A 15,136-nucleotide genomic window follows, 5' to 3' on the forward strand; every position below is an offset into this window, starting at 1 on the left:
CTAACCTTTGAGTTTTAAATACATTACTCACTTCTTTAATTCTATGTTACAAAAGAGCTAGTGATGTTTTATAATCTAAATTTTTGTTCTGATGGCAATTATAATTTGTTTAAATAATCTAGCACTTCAAAATAGTTTTGATTTACTTAAGCTATAATTAAATGTCTGGAGCACATAACAGAAATAAAATTAATTAATTACAAGTAATAATTCCTTCAATGAAAAGACACATTTCACCTTTTAAAACTTCTAAGTACTATATTTTTTTCTTTTTTTTATAATACTATTGGAGATTTGGGAAATGTCAGATCTTTGCCTTTTGTACGTAGTTTTTTCTTTTAATGGGAAAGCAGAAGAAAAAAACAAGTTTCTTTCATTTTTCAGCACCCCGTATGTTTCTTAGTGTCTCATATAAACAAAATCTTCAGAACATATTCTACAGAAATGTTTGCAGAAGATATTCTTAATGTCTTATGCCATCACTTCTGCCAGGTTTTGTTCTGTCTGCTGAGCATGTTAGACTAGTTAAGTACCATTGTTATTTGGGGTTTTTTTAATCCTGTAAGTAAATATACTATTTGATCAATTTAATGCTGAAATGAATTACTAATGTTTTAGCTTATGCTGTAGACTGGTTATAATTTCAAATATACATTTTAAATAGTTAAAAATAGATACTTTAAGTCTTATTTTATTTTTAGGTTATTTCTACTTACTACTCTATCTAGTATACTTTTACTACCTAGTTAGTGAAGAATTCCAATTTATATTTTGTTTACAGGGGTTGATTTTGAAAGCATGGCTTGATCTCACCTGTGGGAAGGAAACTCACATCAAAAAAGCTGTGAAATACTTTGATGAAGCACTGCAGGAGGGCCATGATGTTTTTGCTCTGCTTGGTAAAGTAAGTTTACTTCATGATTTTGACACTTCCTAAATGTCATATTAGTCTCATAGAGTAATTAGAGAGATGCTGAGAAGAGTTGTCTATAAGTGAGCTTGTCCAAGGAGTAGAAATATAGCTCAGTCATACTCTTTTTGTTCAGCTGAAAAGACTAGGTTTTAGCAGAAATGAAGTTTGAATTAATGTATTAAATTGTTTAAGGAATATAGAACAGTTATCATACAAATTGATTACTAGCACAATAAAAATATACTGACACTTCTGTTTCCTGTGGTAGACAGCCTATTTGAAATTGTAGTTAATTTTAATGAGTAGCCAAGGTTCATAAGACTTCTCACTTTCTTTGTAGGTTAAGACAAAGGGGCATGCCGGGGTTGCAGTAATGGTACACTGTGTCTGTTACTATATACATAATTATGAATTTCTGGGGCATTCTTGTTGTATTATTACATTTCTCTTATTAGTGTAAAACATTGCTGCAGGGGAATACTGCTTCACTAAATAAAATTTCCACTTTTTTTTTTTTTAATGAACTGGAACTGGTAACTGTGTCATTCTGCACATCTGTGGTTTTTTTAAGTATATTAAAATGATGCACTTTTTTCTTTTTGGAATAAAATTAACTACCAGATGAAACTTTAGGGTCTGTTAGACACAATGTAAAAAAGAAAGGTATAGATTAAATACAGTCAATCTAAATGTATATCGAGCTTATGATTTTACTATAGACACAAGAAAAACTGTTTTTATTCATGTGTTTATATGTAAGAAATGAGGCTTCAAATTACCTGAAAATGTAAAAGTATGTGTAATCTCTTCCTTTCCTCACAGGACGCCTGTCCACATCACAGAATTACTGTGTGCCATGGCAAAAAAAGTAGTAGTTTAACACTGTAGTGTGATCATCTATGAACATTAGCACTCTTTTTTTAAATTGTCATTAGTCCATTTCAAGTGTTCGTTTTGATTGTATTTCATTAAGGGAGTGGCATGAATGATTTTCTTTACACATTTTTCTGTTTCAGAGTATACTACTTGTTTATATCGCAGATATTGTTAATCATTATATTAATGTTTGTTTAATATTCTAAAGCTAAATGCAGAAAAAAATTGTTCAATGAAAATAAGAAGACTAAAGTTTAGGAGAGTGTGCATAATGGTATTTGGTTGGCTGTATGAGGACTGTTGTGTTCAATTACCAGTCTATCTCAAATTTAGTTACTGAATTAGATTTTACAGACAGCTATCTTGCTGTGGCTTAAGAAATTAACTCTCAAACTGTTGTGCACCATTTCTGTCTGAAAAATATGAAATGACTGTATCCACACAGTCACCTGGAATATGGTAAGTAAATTTTAAGTGTCAAAGCAAAATAGAGGATTTAAGCCCTAAATTGATTTCTACTCAAATTCATTTAAAACTGTGATACTTGATACTTCTGAAGTAGTTTTGTATCTGAAGTACCCTGTAAATTGCTTTACAATTAAAAAATTGATAATTCTGGCAACAACAATAATGACCTACCGAGTGTGGGTTTTTAGATGGTACGTACTGCAGGGCTTGAACAAATGTTTAATCTGTGGGTTGTGCTCAATATCCTAAAATTGTGAGATGCTTTATACAAAGTTATGTGAAACCTAATAAGACAATTTTTACTCTTCAGCTACATCTGTCTTTTTCTTGCTTGTAACTGACTAGTAACTTGTAAATGCTGCAATTACCTTTGTTATAGAGTGCTTACCACACACTGGGTTTTACACGTTATCTTTTGCTATTTAATTGTTGCAGTATCTCTAGTTGTGGTTGATACTGAAGTAAAGCTATTACTTAAAGAAAGATTTACTTCTCTCACTAGCTCTTTTTCCTGGTTTCTGTATGAAAGAACTGAATCTTCTCACCTATGTGAGTGTACAGCCTTTTGATGCAACTTTTCTTCCTTCCATTAGGCACAGTATTTTGAGGTCCGACAGAATTATTCAGGAGCTCTGGAAACTGTGAACCAGATAATTGCAAACTTTCCAAACTTTGTTCCTGCTTTCATAAAGAAAATGAAGCTACAACTAGCCTTGCAGGACTGGGAGCAGGCAGTTGAAACGGCACATAGGTTGAGTATGAAGTAGCACACCTCTAATTGTGTTCTTGCCATGTTTACCCTGTAAGAACACTTTGAAACAAAAGTAGATAGGTTTCCATTCATTTTTAATGAATTTGAATTAGTTAAATCAGTTGGGTTTTTTTAAAATCAGTTTGAACTAAATTAAGTTTTATTAGAACCCAGCCTTGCAATTCTGTGAGGATACTACATCAATACATGAATCCATTTTGGAATGAAGAGGACCTTTTTTCAAGATAGGCATGAAGTAACAAATCTGTGCTTACAATTGAGAGCTGTTATTTAAAGTGACTGTGCAATACAAGTTATTTTATTCCCCTTTTAGGATAAAGCAGATGATTGAGCAAAGGTTTTGTTTTGGTTTCTTTACATTCACCTTGTGTTTGGCTTTAGACTATTGCAGAAAGATGCCCTCAATTTAGAAGCCATAAGAATGGAGGCCCTGCATTATTTGTGCAGGGAGGGAAATATATCTGAGGTGAGTCTTTTTATTAGCAGACTGTTGAGCATAACACAGCCGTTGTAGAGACTAGATGCCACATGCACTATCTTCTTTATTTCTTCTCCTTGTGTACTTTTTCTGGTCCTGTGCTATGTTATTTATCTGCAGGAAGAGGTATATTCACCTATTCTGACTCAAATGGCTGCTGTAGCTTGTTGTTGAGGTGTTTTCTGGATGCCAAGGGAAACACAAGTTTTTAACTCCATCTTTCCAGAGAACAGGAATCAAGCCAAACGGAAGTCTCCTCAGGACAGTTAATTGAATGATGTTGATTTGAATCATCAAAGCAATCTTTTATTGTTTAAATGCTCGTTTGGTAAATTCATAAGTTATTGTAAGCCTTCCATTAATTTTAAGTATTTTATTAATTGAAATAAGGGAAATAATGAGGTCTTGTACTGATAAATTTTTGGAAGGGGGTCATAGTCACTTAACAACAGTCTGCGATGTTAGTTAGTATAACCTATGCTTTGTTCACCCTTTTTTTGACAATTACTGGGTGGTTTTTTAGCTCTAAGAATTCTCTTTAACTTTTCCTTCTACTCCCAAGATCCTTTACTGCACAGGGCTATGTGCATGTATTTTGTACATATGGTGCTTGTGCCATTTTTCAGGAAATTTTAAAATATATTATCTAAATTGTCACGAAAAACTGTTAAAATAATTTTAAATATCTTTTTCTCATTATGCAAGGATGCTGGTATAATATAACTGGAAATATAGCAAAAATAAAGTGTTTTCAGTGTTTTGTAGCTTTTTTTTTTCAAGTTCTAGAGGAAAAGATATTTTAGGTTGTTTAACACATTTTTAGTTATTGCATTTTAGTCATTAGTGTATTCATAATCAAATTTAAGTCTTACTTATGCACAATCATAGGAAATATGGAGAAACAGTAACAATTGCAGACTCCAATTCAATAAGGCCATCCAGGAATGAAAGTTGCTGTACATGGTAGGTTGTAAACAAAAGATTCTGGGGTAAAATGTTACATGTGACTAAGACCCATGTCTAGGAAAAAAATTAAAAAGCCTGATGAATTTTAAACACAATTCAGGTGTTTACATCTAAAATCTTATTTAGAAAACCCATGTACCTTATTGTAACCCCAGAAATGTCTAAAGTACCTTTGGTGGGTTGAGAAACTGATTTTTTTTAAGAGTCTGAGCATCTGGAAGTGCTTTGGTTTTGAGCATGTGTGTCTGTATCACGCTGAAGCCTGAACAAGATTCACAGATCGGATTCCTCAGACTATCTTGCTTTATGGGACTCTTCTGTTATATCAGATTTGGCTCAAATCTTTCACTTTTTTTAGAGCATGTATAGAGGACATATGATCTACTTTATTGCCACTTCACTATTCCAAAGAATTTTTCTAGGAATTCCAAAATAAATCTAACTCATAGCCCTCAAAACTTCTGAGTTTAGGTTTCAAGATACTACTGCATAATAAGATATGTGACTAGTTTTTAGTGAAAACTGTTCAATTGTCCTAATCTGTTCATTCTATCTATTACTTATTATGTTACTCCTTTTTCTCCAAGGCTTCAGCAAGACTGGGAGACCTAATTAAAGCACTGGACAGGTTAGAACCACGTAATTCGCAGCTCTTCTGTAAAATGGCTTTAGCTTTCAGTAGAACAGTGAGTATGCTTTTTTGTTAAGCAGCGTACAACTATGTATCTATCCTGGTTTTTGTTTTATTTTCTGGTAGACAGATGCTAAATGTCTACTAAAAAGTAGAAGATCGCAGACAATTGAAATAGATTACATTGTGTAGCCTTTGGTAACTACATTTTTAACATTTTACATTCAGTATGAATTACAATACTTAAGCCATCTCATTCCAAAAATGTTTTTACTGCTTGCTTTTAAATGAGAAACTTCTTGATGTAGGAAAGTGACAAGGTTAATCACATAGCCTTGAAACTGAAGGTTTATTTAATCTTTGTATTTATCAGTTGTTTTGAATGCTTCCTTAAAACGATTCTATCAAGTATTCCTTATTGTATGGTATTGTGTATTTATGTTTGAATCCAGCACACTTTAATGCCTCAATTTTTGTAGAACTGTTACAGATTATATTAGTTGTATATGAGAGGTTGTCTCAACTGCTACAGCAATATTCAGTGTGGTTTTTTAAATGAATCTGAAAAATGAGAAAAACTCGAGGTTTAAAGATTATTCTGACCATTAGTGTGGCCGGAACCAGCTCATCCTTCAACATACACAAACCTTAGTTGAAAAAGCATCTGATTTGGCATCGGACAATGCAGAATTTGCTACTGAACTTGGCTACCAAATGATTTTGCAAGGCAAAGAGAAAGAAGCTTTAAAATGGTACAAGACTGCGATGACACTTGATGAAACGAGTGTTTCTGCACTAACTGGTAAGGTCTTACACTTTCGTTTGGTTTTTATGGTCTTAAGACAGATGATGCTTTTTGATCAAGTTTTCCTACTACTGCTCCTGGGAAAATCTAGAACTATTAGAACAGGAACATTGGGCAGTATTTACTGCTTCCTGTTATGACATCTTTCTTGTAGCAACAGTTTCTCCTCACTGGATATGTCTTTGGGTCTTCCTTTTGAAAAGTGAAACTTTTTAAAATTAGAACTCTCAAAGTAATGGTGAGGACAGAGATGTGATTGTATTTTTTTAATTATTTATTTCTGTAGTGCCTACGAACTAAAGAACTCTTAGACACTACAAAAATGAAAAAAATCAAGGAAAGTTGATAGAACAAGCTGTCAATGGCTACATACGTGTCTAAATTAGATTGAAAAACATAATGAAGTCAAAACATCTGACACTTTTGATGTACATGTTATGTTCTTTGAAAAAAAGGTAACTTTTGATAAAGTCCAATTGCTGTCAAGAAAATGGAGAGTAAATATGGCGTACTTGTTTCACAGATTTTCCCCTGCATTTTTTCTTCTTGACTATGCCATTGCCTTCTAATCTGGAACTTCAAACAGTACAAAAAATTTAGAGGGTAGGAGTGGTTTGTGTGTGTGGTTGGGGGTGTGTGGGGGTTGTTTTAATTTCATCTTGCTTCTTGTACTTGTTCTGAATTTAGAAGCCAAACTTTATGGTGCTTCTACTTAGTCTGGAACCAGTTGAAGATTTACTGTTTTAAACTTTCTGATATAAGGGATGAGATCTTTCCATGAAACTGCTTTATATCATTGCATATATTAATGTATCAATCGTGTATCATCTATCCTAGGTATTTCTAAGTACATAAAATCTGCATTACCATAAGTCTTCATCTATTCTTTCTTCTTGTATCACCACTTTATGAAGGGGTTGAGAAAAGAAAAAGTTAATTCTGGAAAACAAAGCATGTGCTTGATTAGGAAGACAAATCTGCAATAAAGTGTTTTAATATGTTGCAGGAATTATCCGTTGTCAGCTAATGCAAGGACAATTAGAAGATGCAGAGCAGCAGTTGGAGTTTCTTAATGAAATTCAGCAGTCCATTGGGAAATCTGGGGTAGGCAGCATCTTCCTTCACTAAAATACTTTGATTACAATCTGAATTGTGGTCTACTAGCTACTTCATGTTTTGTATTTCAGTCACTTTAGCAGAGCATTCTTAATGGAGTACCATTAAATCTAAATTTCAGTTTTTCTTCCTAACAATCTAAGCTAATGTGTTGCCTAACTTTGCAACACAAGGCTGTTTGCTTGCAGAGCAAAAACATCGTTGCCTTCCTGTGGTGCTTTATCTCTGAACATAAGTTTGAAGTGTCAGGAAGGGAGGGATATTAATTATTTTCAGGATTTTGTGCTCAGAAAAATGTAGAGCTTGTGCAAATTAAAGGAATACATTGATACAATCATCATCGGTGTCATTGACAGTGAACATACTAAATGTCTTATAGTATCCCTAAATATAAAGAAGAAATGGCTAACATTAATAATTATTTAGTATTGTATGAGTAACAGATTAATGTATCTGGAATACGGAGGGTGTTTTATTTCTTTTTTTTCCTGTAGGAATTATCTTTCTTGCGTGCAGTCCTAGCTATGAAAAAACGTAAGAGACAAGAAGAAGTTATTGCATTATTGAATGATGTTCTGGATACTCACTTTTCGTCTTTGCATGGCTTTCCTCTTGGTGTAGAATACTTTGAAAAACTAAACCCTGATTTCTTGCTAGAAATCATTAGGGAATATCTTAATTTTTGCCCTGCACAGGTAAGCAGCTGTAGATCACATCTGTCTGAAAATGGAAATTATTCTTTGATTTCATTTTGAGATCAGTTAATCATGAAGCAAAAATTTAGAATATTTTCCCTCTTAAGATGTGAATTTATTTGAAGTGTAAGTGTGTTTTAAGATATTATACCACTAATTAATCAAAATAACTATGAAAAAACAACTATTGTAAAGTGAGCAAGTTGCAATAATGACATCTGAGGAAACTTGGGATATTTGTTTAATGCACTGTGTGTGTATATATATACTTTTTTAATATCTCTTTTGATCAGGAAACTGTCGTAACAACGCAGTGAATAGAGCCATCTCAATAGGAAACTAGGACTTTCACACTTATGATCCTATTCTTGAAATATTTTGGCAGCTCAGGATATCTGTTCAATATACATACTTTTTTTCTTTGTATCAGTTTCTTTTCTGTGTTGGTGAAAATCAGTGGAATACTACTTTTTAATATTATTATTACTAATTACAAAGAAAAAATCTCACTTATTTAGATGGCTAATCTGTAACTGAATTTGCTTGTGCTAGTTTTGGCAACAAAGGCATGTAGACTGTAATAAATTGAATGAGGACCTGACATCTCTAAAGCAGAAGAAACACATTTACAGTTTCTTTAAATAGTGTCTTCCTTAAATAGATTATTCTTCTGAAATAGCTGGGAGCTGAATTCTGTTATCCTGCCATTAGCAGATTTCTAGTCTAGTTATAGAACCTTCCCATAAATATTTGTTTATGTACAGTTTTAAAATCTAATAGGCAAACAAGTAGTTTTCCATTGTTATGATCTGTCCCACCATCTATAATGAAATGGTAATGTTTGAAGGTCTAAAACATCAGTAGCAATGATAGTTTCATGTCACAGATGGAGATAAATAAGAAGTGTCATTCTATGAGGTAGTGTCTTGTCTAACGATTTCCCTGGGGTATATTCCAGAAGTACTTAATGGCAATGATGGTTTTTAATTTGGAATGAAAACTGGTTTTCCTGAACTATTGTCCATAGAAAGATTTGTAAAAGAAAAGATAGGCTTTTCCTGAAGTTTCATTATCTCTTTATTGCAAAAAGGAGTTTGTGATACTAGAAAGTGAGGAGTTCAGCCAGGTGGTGGAGGCTTCCAGTTTGGTAGTGGATGATTGCTGCTTCCCCAGGGCATGGGTCTTGTGGAAATGTTAGCTGTGAACAGAAGGATCTTTAGGTTGCCTTTTCCTTTTTTTATATGTAACAGTTAGCAACTAGCTAAAGTAGTAGAGGGAAATGGAACAACATTTCTGATAATGAGCAACTAAAATTTGGTACACTTGTACTAGCAGTTTATGTGACAGGAGCTATTTCTCAGCTGCTATTTTCACTTTCTTACTAGCAGTATTGATATGTTCTGTGGTGTGGAATGAGGGTAGAAGGGATAGGATCAGAACCTTTTCTTCTCATCCTTCTGGTGACTCATTCCAGCTTCAGCACTCTTGAAGTTTAGTTTGTGTTACCATTGTGTTGGATGAGTTGGCACAGTAATTAAGAGTATGTCGCCAAATTTTATGGACTAACTCTTCAGCTTATGCCAGGTCTGAAGTGTTTTATCATCCTTGAAGTCCATTAGGCTGTCTTGTGTTCCTGCTGATAGCAAGAAGTTGCACCCTTAAATTTAAAACATATTTTTATATTTCTTCACAATGACAGCTTTCAGCTTTTCGGGCTGAAGAAAATAACAATGCTTTGCTGTTGCTCATTAGAGTTTAAAGTGAGCAATGAAAATGAAATCTGAGTCCAAAACCTGTCAACTGAAGTGTTTGGGTTTGTTGTTTTGTTTTGTTTTTTTTTTTTTTTTTTTTTTTTTTTTACCTCCTAGCCTGCAAGTCCTGGGCAGTCTGCTTCACCACTTCTCAAGCACTGTGCTTCTGTTCTCGAAACTGTGGTAAAAACTGTGCCTGGTCTTCAACAAGCTGTCTTTTTAATTGCAAAAGTGAAATATTTGTCAGGTAATAGTTACATGACTGGTTAGCTATCCACCTCTTTAGTTTCTTTAATAAAAAAAAAAAATAATAATTTCACACTTTTAAATCATAATGAATATTTTTCTTTCACTGCAGAACACTACATTACAGCTAAGTTAAGGACATTTGCACTGCCTTTTTTTATGATTTGTATGAGCCTATCTTAATTGTATGGGCACATAAATATGGTGGGTTTTATCTGTTGCTTCCAAAAAAGATCACTTATTTTATGTTTTACAGATGGAACAATGGGAAAGTATCTTGTCTTTGACTTGGTTTTGATTTCATTTCATAGCCACATAGTACTTGGTATATGAATTTATTCACTAAATGCTCACATTAATTTAAAAAAAATATAAAATTGGTGGATAATTAATAAATGCTCTATATTTAACCTCTGTATTTCATATCAACTACTTTTTCATTTTCTCTTTTTTAACTTTCTAGGGGATATTGAAGCAGCCCATAGTAATCTACATTACTGTCTTGAAAGGAATCCTTCTTATGCAGATGCACACTTACTGATGGCCCAGGTGTATTTGGCTCAAAACAATACTAAACTATGTTCTCAATCCTTGGAACTTTGTCTGAGCTACAATTTTGAGGTGAGTTGGACAAAAGAATGAAACTATTTTATTCGGTCAATCATCTGAAGTTGTATGTTTTTGTATATAATAATTTTTAAAGTGAACTTTTTATGACTCTTCTGCTACAAGTTTAATATCTAAATGTTTATATGAACATGGTCTCTGAATACATATCAAAGAAATGACCATAAAGGCAAGATTAACACCTTATTACAACATATTGAAATTGTTCTGAAATACAAAAGAAAGAAATGGTAGCTTTTTCTCAAATTCTTACATAAATATTAAAAACTTTAATAAGTTTTAATAATAATAAAAACTTTAATTTAAACAGAATTTGTAATTCTAGGCTAACCTTGCAACAGTCTTTAAAAGCCAACGTAGAAGGACTTGAAGTGTGATCCAATGTTGTTTCTCGACTTTTTGCTCAGATGTACAATTGCTGATGAAGATACGCACAGATGCGCGAGGGGATCAGAAGGGGTCTGTAGTTACCTCTTGACAATTCATGCTGCTTTAAGCACTTGAAGTGTTAAGAGAGTAACCATATGCTGTGCTCTCTTCCATTGATGTCACATCTTTGTCCATCTTTTCTGTCCCTTCAGGAGCAAATTTGGTAAACTAAGCACTGTATGAAAAAACTTTCACTGTTTTGCAATAGTCCTCACCGGTTTCATTTCTTGGGGCTAATACATTGCAGTATGGGATTTTTGATTTGTTGACGTCAGTGAAACTTCATGTAGGATTAATGCTGAGTTGGGAGCACTTTACACAACACTTATTAGGTCTGAGTTGTGCTAAGTCTCTTGACAGAGCTTAGCTGAAAAGTGGCAAACTACCATTTCTTTGCAAGCATGCTCCCATCTTGGTTCCTTCCTCCAAGTGATGCAAGAAAGCTGAAGGTTAACTACCTAGTTAGGAGACACTGACGTGCTTGCAACTTTGTACACAGTTACATTTCCCTTATCGACATTTCCTTTTCATGTGAAGTATGTTTTAAGAAGGTGGAGAAATGGCAAGCAGGACTTGTGTACAATCGTTATTTGGCACTTCTTTTAATTAATAGCCTGATGAAGTGTGCATACAGCAGTGTGGGGGATGTTCAAAATCCCTTAAAAGTCAGTCTAGCTTCAAATAATGCTGTAATAAATGTTTTTCTATCCCAAAGTCTCATCTCATGTAATAGTTTTTCTTTTTTTAATTGAAAACTTAATTATTAGTTTGCATAATCTTTGAAAATTCTAGTATTTTCATAAGGAAATTACTGAAGTTGAAATCAGATATATTTGGAGGAAATAAGGAACTGAGGTCAATATTTAAAAAAAAAGAAATTAAAAATCTTCTTTCAAGGGGTGTCAATACTATGCATAAAGTAAAATTTGGAAAGTCCTTACCTCATTACATTTATTTTTTATTTTTTTTTAGGTGAGAGAACATCCTGTTTATCACTTAATTAAGGCCCAAACCCAGAAGAAGATGGGAGAATTATCAGAAGCTATTAAGACCTTACAGATGGCAAAGAATTTGCCTGGAATGAGAAAACCTACAGCTTCCTCAAAAACTAAAGGAAAAAGAATTGAAATTGATGCAAGTGATCGTGTGTCAGTTTTCCTAGAGTTAGTAGAAGCTCATCGTTTGAATGGAGAACCAGTAAGATGGCAAACTTGTTAAGATGTAATACATACCTGAAAACAATTTCCTTTTCCCATTAACAGAAGTGTCTATTCTCATTTGTTCAGAGTAGAAAACCATCACCTCTTTTACCAAGAGGATTTGCTTGGTAAAATTTCCAAGGTGTTAATATCTGACTTGACAGCTTGTACCTTAAATTGTACAGAGAAAAGAAAGCTACTTGCAGGTGCTCAATTTTGAGTCTATAAAACCCCTTTTAATTTTGAGGAGGAGATACTGTTGATATTCATTTGCTGGCACATAGATTCCTGTTTTGCTGTCAGAATGCTATTAGAAATGTTTTGGGATCATGTCCTTATCTTTGTGTAGCAGCATCCTTACTGTCAGCTGTATTTTAATAAACAGTAGGACGCTACGTAAGAATGTAAGAGAAGCCATACAATCATGTAGTTGGAAGCGATGTCTGGAGGTCATCCTGCTCAAAGCAGGACCTGTTAGAGCAAGGTGCTAAAGGCATTGTCCAGTTGAATTTTGAGCATCTCCTTGTATATATGCAATACAAGTGTTATTTTCTCTACTAAAACTCTTTTTGGTAGTTCATATCACATAACTTTTATTTACAAAATCAAGAGCTAAAAAATTTTAAATGTTTTAGCGAAAAAAATGGATAGTAAGGTTTGGGGGGGGGTTTTGTAGATTTTTTTTGGTTGGTTTGTGTAATGCCCCTAGATGTTCATTTGCTTATGTTGTCTTTATTTTTGGCTGTTCAGCAACAGGGAATACATTAATTCTATTGGTTTTATTATTTGTAGCATGAAGCTGCTATAATACTGCAAGATGCCATTAATGAATTTTCTGGAACTCCTGAGGAACTAAGAGTTGTGATTGCAAATGCAGATCTGGCAATTGCACAAGGAGATGTTGAACAAGCCTTGACCATGCTCCGAAATATTACACCTGAACAGCCTTACTTTGTACAAGCTAAAGAAAAAATGGCAGATGTTTATCTTCAGTACAGGAAAGATAAGAAGTTATATGCTGGCTGCTATAGGTAAAAGTTTGTGTTGTGTGTGTATATATTTTCCTAGGTGTTTAATGGTAGCACAGTGAGCTCGTTTTTTGCCTTTCTACTACAATTAAGTCAGAAATATTTAGTGACATAATTTCATTTGAGTAAGTGTTGTAACATTTAAAACCATAATTGGAAGTCCTATTTTGGAAAGATATATCAGATTGTTTTTGTTTCATTTTTCAGAAATAAAAACTAAAACCTGTAGAGGATAAAATTGTTGTGCCCTATTTGTTGTTGTTTAGATACCAATATTGACATGTTAAATATTGAGCAAGGTTCTGTCTTTTGTTTCCAGAGAGCTAGTAGAAAAACTGCCAAGTGCTCATACTTTTCTTCTTCGTGGTGATGCATACATGAATATTCAAGAGGTAAGTGCTTGCTGGAGATGAATAGAATGATTGAGTCATTTGTTGACTTTGGCAAGTTGAGACAATGTAACATGCTGACTCTTATTGATTGGTAGTTGGCAAACAGAAACTGCTTTAGGATGTAAAAAAAAAAAATAATAATTACTGGCTACAAATGTAACTGTTCTAAGTTCAAAGAAAAAGCTGTTGAAAATGTATTTCTTCTGATAACTGCCTGGGTGAAAGCCAAGGAGAGAATTTTAATCTGGAAGAACACTGACGCATAAGACTAACAAAAATCCAAAGTGAGAGCTAAATTAAATTCAGAAAGAAGTCAGAGGTGTTTAGAATAGAGTTCTGAAGCTTAGAATAATTCTAGGTACCTTAGTTCTCATATTGAAAATGTTATTTAAAAATTTTAAATTATTGCATTCTTATATATTTTTTACAACCTTTCGTTCTTGATGAACTGGAAATGTATTCAGTATTTGTAGAAGACAATGTAGTCAAGCAGACATAGGAATTTGAATGATAGACATTTAAATTCATATTTTGAAAGAATAGGTTGGGTTAGGACATGCAACTAATAGTTTAGATTACTAGTTTGGGGATCTGTAGGTGATTAATGGTTGTTTACTTGTTAACGCTTGTGTGTAGTTTTCACCTTAATGAAGAATTATAAAGCAAAAGGGAATTTGTTTAGATCTACTATAACATGGCTAGAGGAGAGATATGAATGATTGTCCAACACAGTAGTAAGTTTGCATAAGTTCGTTAACTAGTCAAAATAGTAGTAGAGAGATTTCAGTGGAAAAAGAATCAGATTAATTCAAACTCATTTGTTTGCCAAGTTTTCTCCACATTCTGTTTTAGCATGGAAATATAAATTTACATGGGCTTTACACTTCCAGCAATTTCATAGTGACCATTCTTCTCTGAGAAGCATTGTAGCTTATGAACCAGTAGTACTTGGCAGTCATACCTGGAGGCGTTACCAGATTTTGTTTTCTTCATACCCTTTTTATCTCTAATCCTTGACTTTTGTGTTTATATCTTTTACTGTTGAAGCCTGATGAAGCCATAGAAGTCTACGAGCAGGCCTTGAAGAAAAATCCAAAAGATCCAGCTTTAGCGAGTAAAATTGGAAAAGCCCTAATCAAAACACATAACTATTCAAAGGTATTCTATAAGTACTGCATTAGGCTAATTAAGTATTGTGTTCATTATTGTCAACATGTGGGCTTTGCCTGATTTTGTTTTCAGGTTGGGTAGAAGAAGCATTTCACTTTAAAACGCTGAACAGACTTTTTATCCTGAAAGTAAGTTTGTAGATCCCCTTCAAAATACCTGGCCAAAGGCACAGTTAAACATTGGTGGATACAAATCTGGTGAATTGTAGTTCTGGTGACTTGCAGTTTATGTGTTTTTGGGCCTGCACTCAAAACCATGTTTAATTACTTCTCCATTGACCCAGTCTTGTTATATCTCCTAGCCTTAACATTGTCTAGGAGAGTAGTAATAGAGGCTTTAACTTCTTGTTGTAGGAAAAACAGAAGAAAATGTTTGGGGAAAACTTGCAGGAGCAAATGGTTTTATTTGGGCAACCTCAAACTACTGGAGGGTGTGTTCAAACTGTTTTACGTTTGCAGTGGTAGAATTTTCACTTGCTTCTGTTTAGGTCACTATTACAAGCAGCTCAGTATATGATTCCTATCTTGCTCCATGATACTTTAAACTTTTTTTGTGTATGTGTAATAATCTAATG

The 15,136-nt window shown here is 33.6% G+C and overlaps 1 protein-coding gene across 2 annotated transcripts in view; it reads left to right on the forward strand.

The window, feature by feature from the left end:
• Positions 1-15,136, forward strand: part of TTC21B (tetratricopeptide repeat domain 21B) — a 44,904-nt gene that overhangs the window by 4,552 nt on the left and 25,216 nt on the right. Inside the window, exons 5-17 of one of the 2 annotated variants that reach the window (XM_075028545.1) lie at positions 782-904; positions 2,851-3,008; positions 3,411-3,495; positions 5,061-5,159; positions 5,714-5,906; positions 6,916-7,013; positions 7,520-7,720; positions 9,589-9,718; positions 10,181-10,338; positions 11,746-11,970; positions 12,765-13,003; positions 13,320-13,392; positions 14,440-14,550. In XM_075028545.1, the coding sequence (XP_074884646.1) occupies positions 782-904; positions 2,851-3,008; positions 3,411-3,495; positions 5,061-5,159; positions 5,714-5,906; positions 6,916-7,013; positions 7,520-7,720; positions 9,589-9,718; positions 10,181-10,338; positions 11,746-11,970; positions 12,765-13,003; positions 13,320-13,392; positions 14,440-14,550 (1,893 nt within the window). The remainder of the gene's footprint in view (positions 1-781; positions 905-2,850; positions 3,009-3,410; positions 3,496-5,060; positions 5,160-5,713; positions 5,907-6,915; positions 7,014-7,519; positions 7,721-9,588; positions 9,719-10,180; positions 10,339-11,745; positions 11,971-12,764; positions 13,004-13,319; positions 13,393-14,439; positions 14,551-15,136) is intronic. The other variant, XM_075028546.1, reaches the window with a different exon arrangement.

This window comes from Buteo buteo, chromosome 5, assembly GCF_964188355.1.
Source record: "Buteo buteo chromosome 5, bButBut1.hap1.1, whole genome shotgun sequence".
Lineage (NCBI taxonomy): Eukaryota > Metazoa > Chordata > Aves > Accipitriformes > Accipitridae > Buteo > Buteo buteo.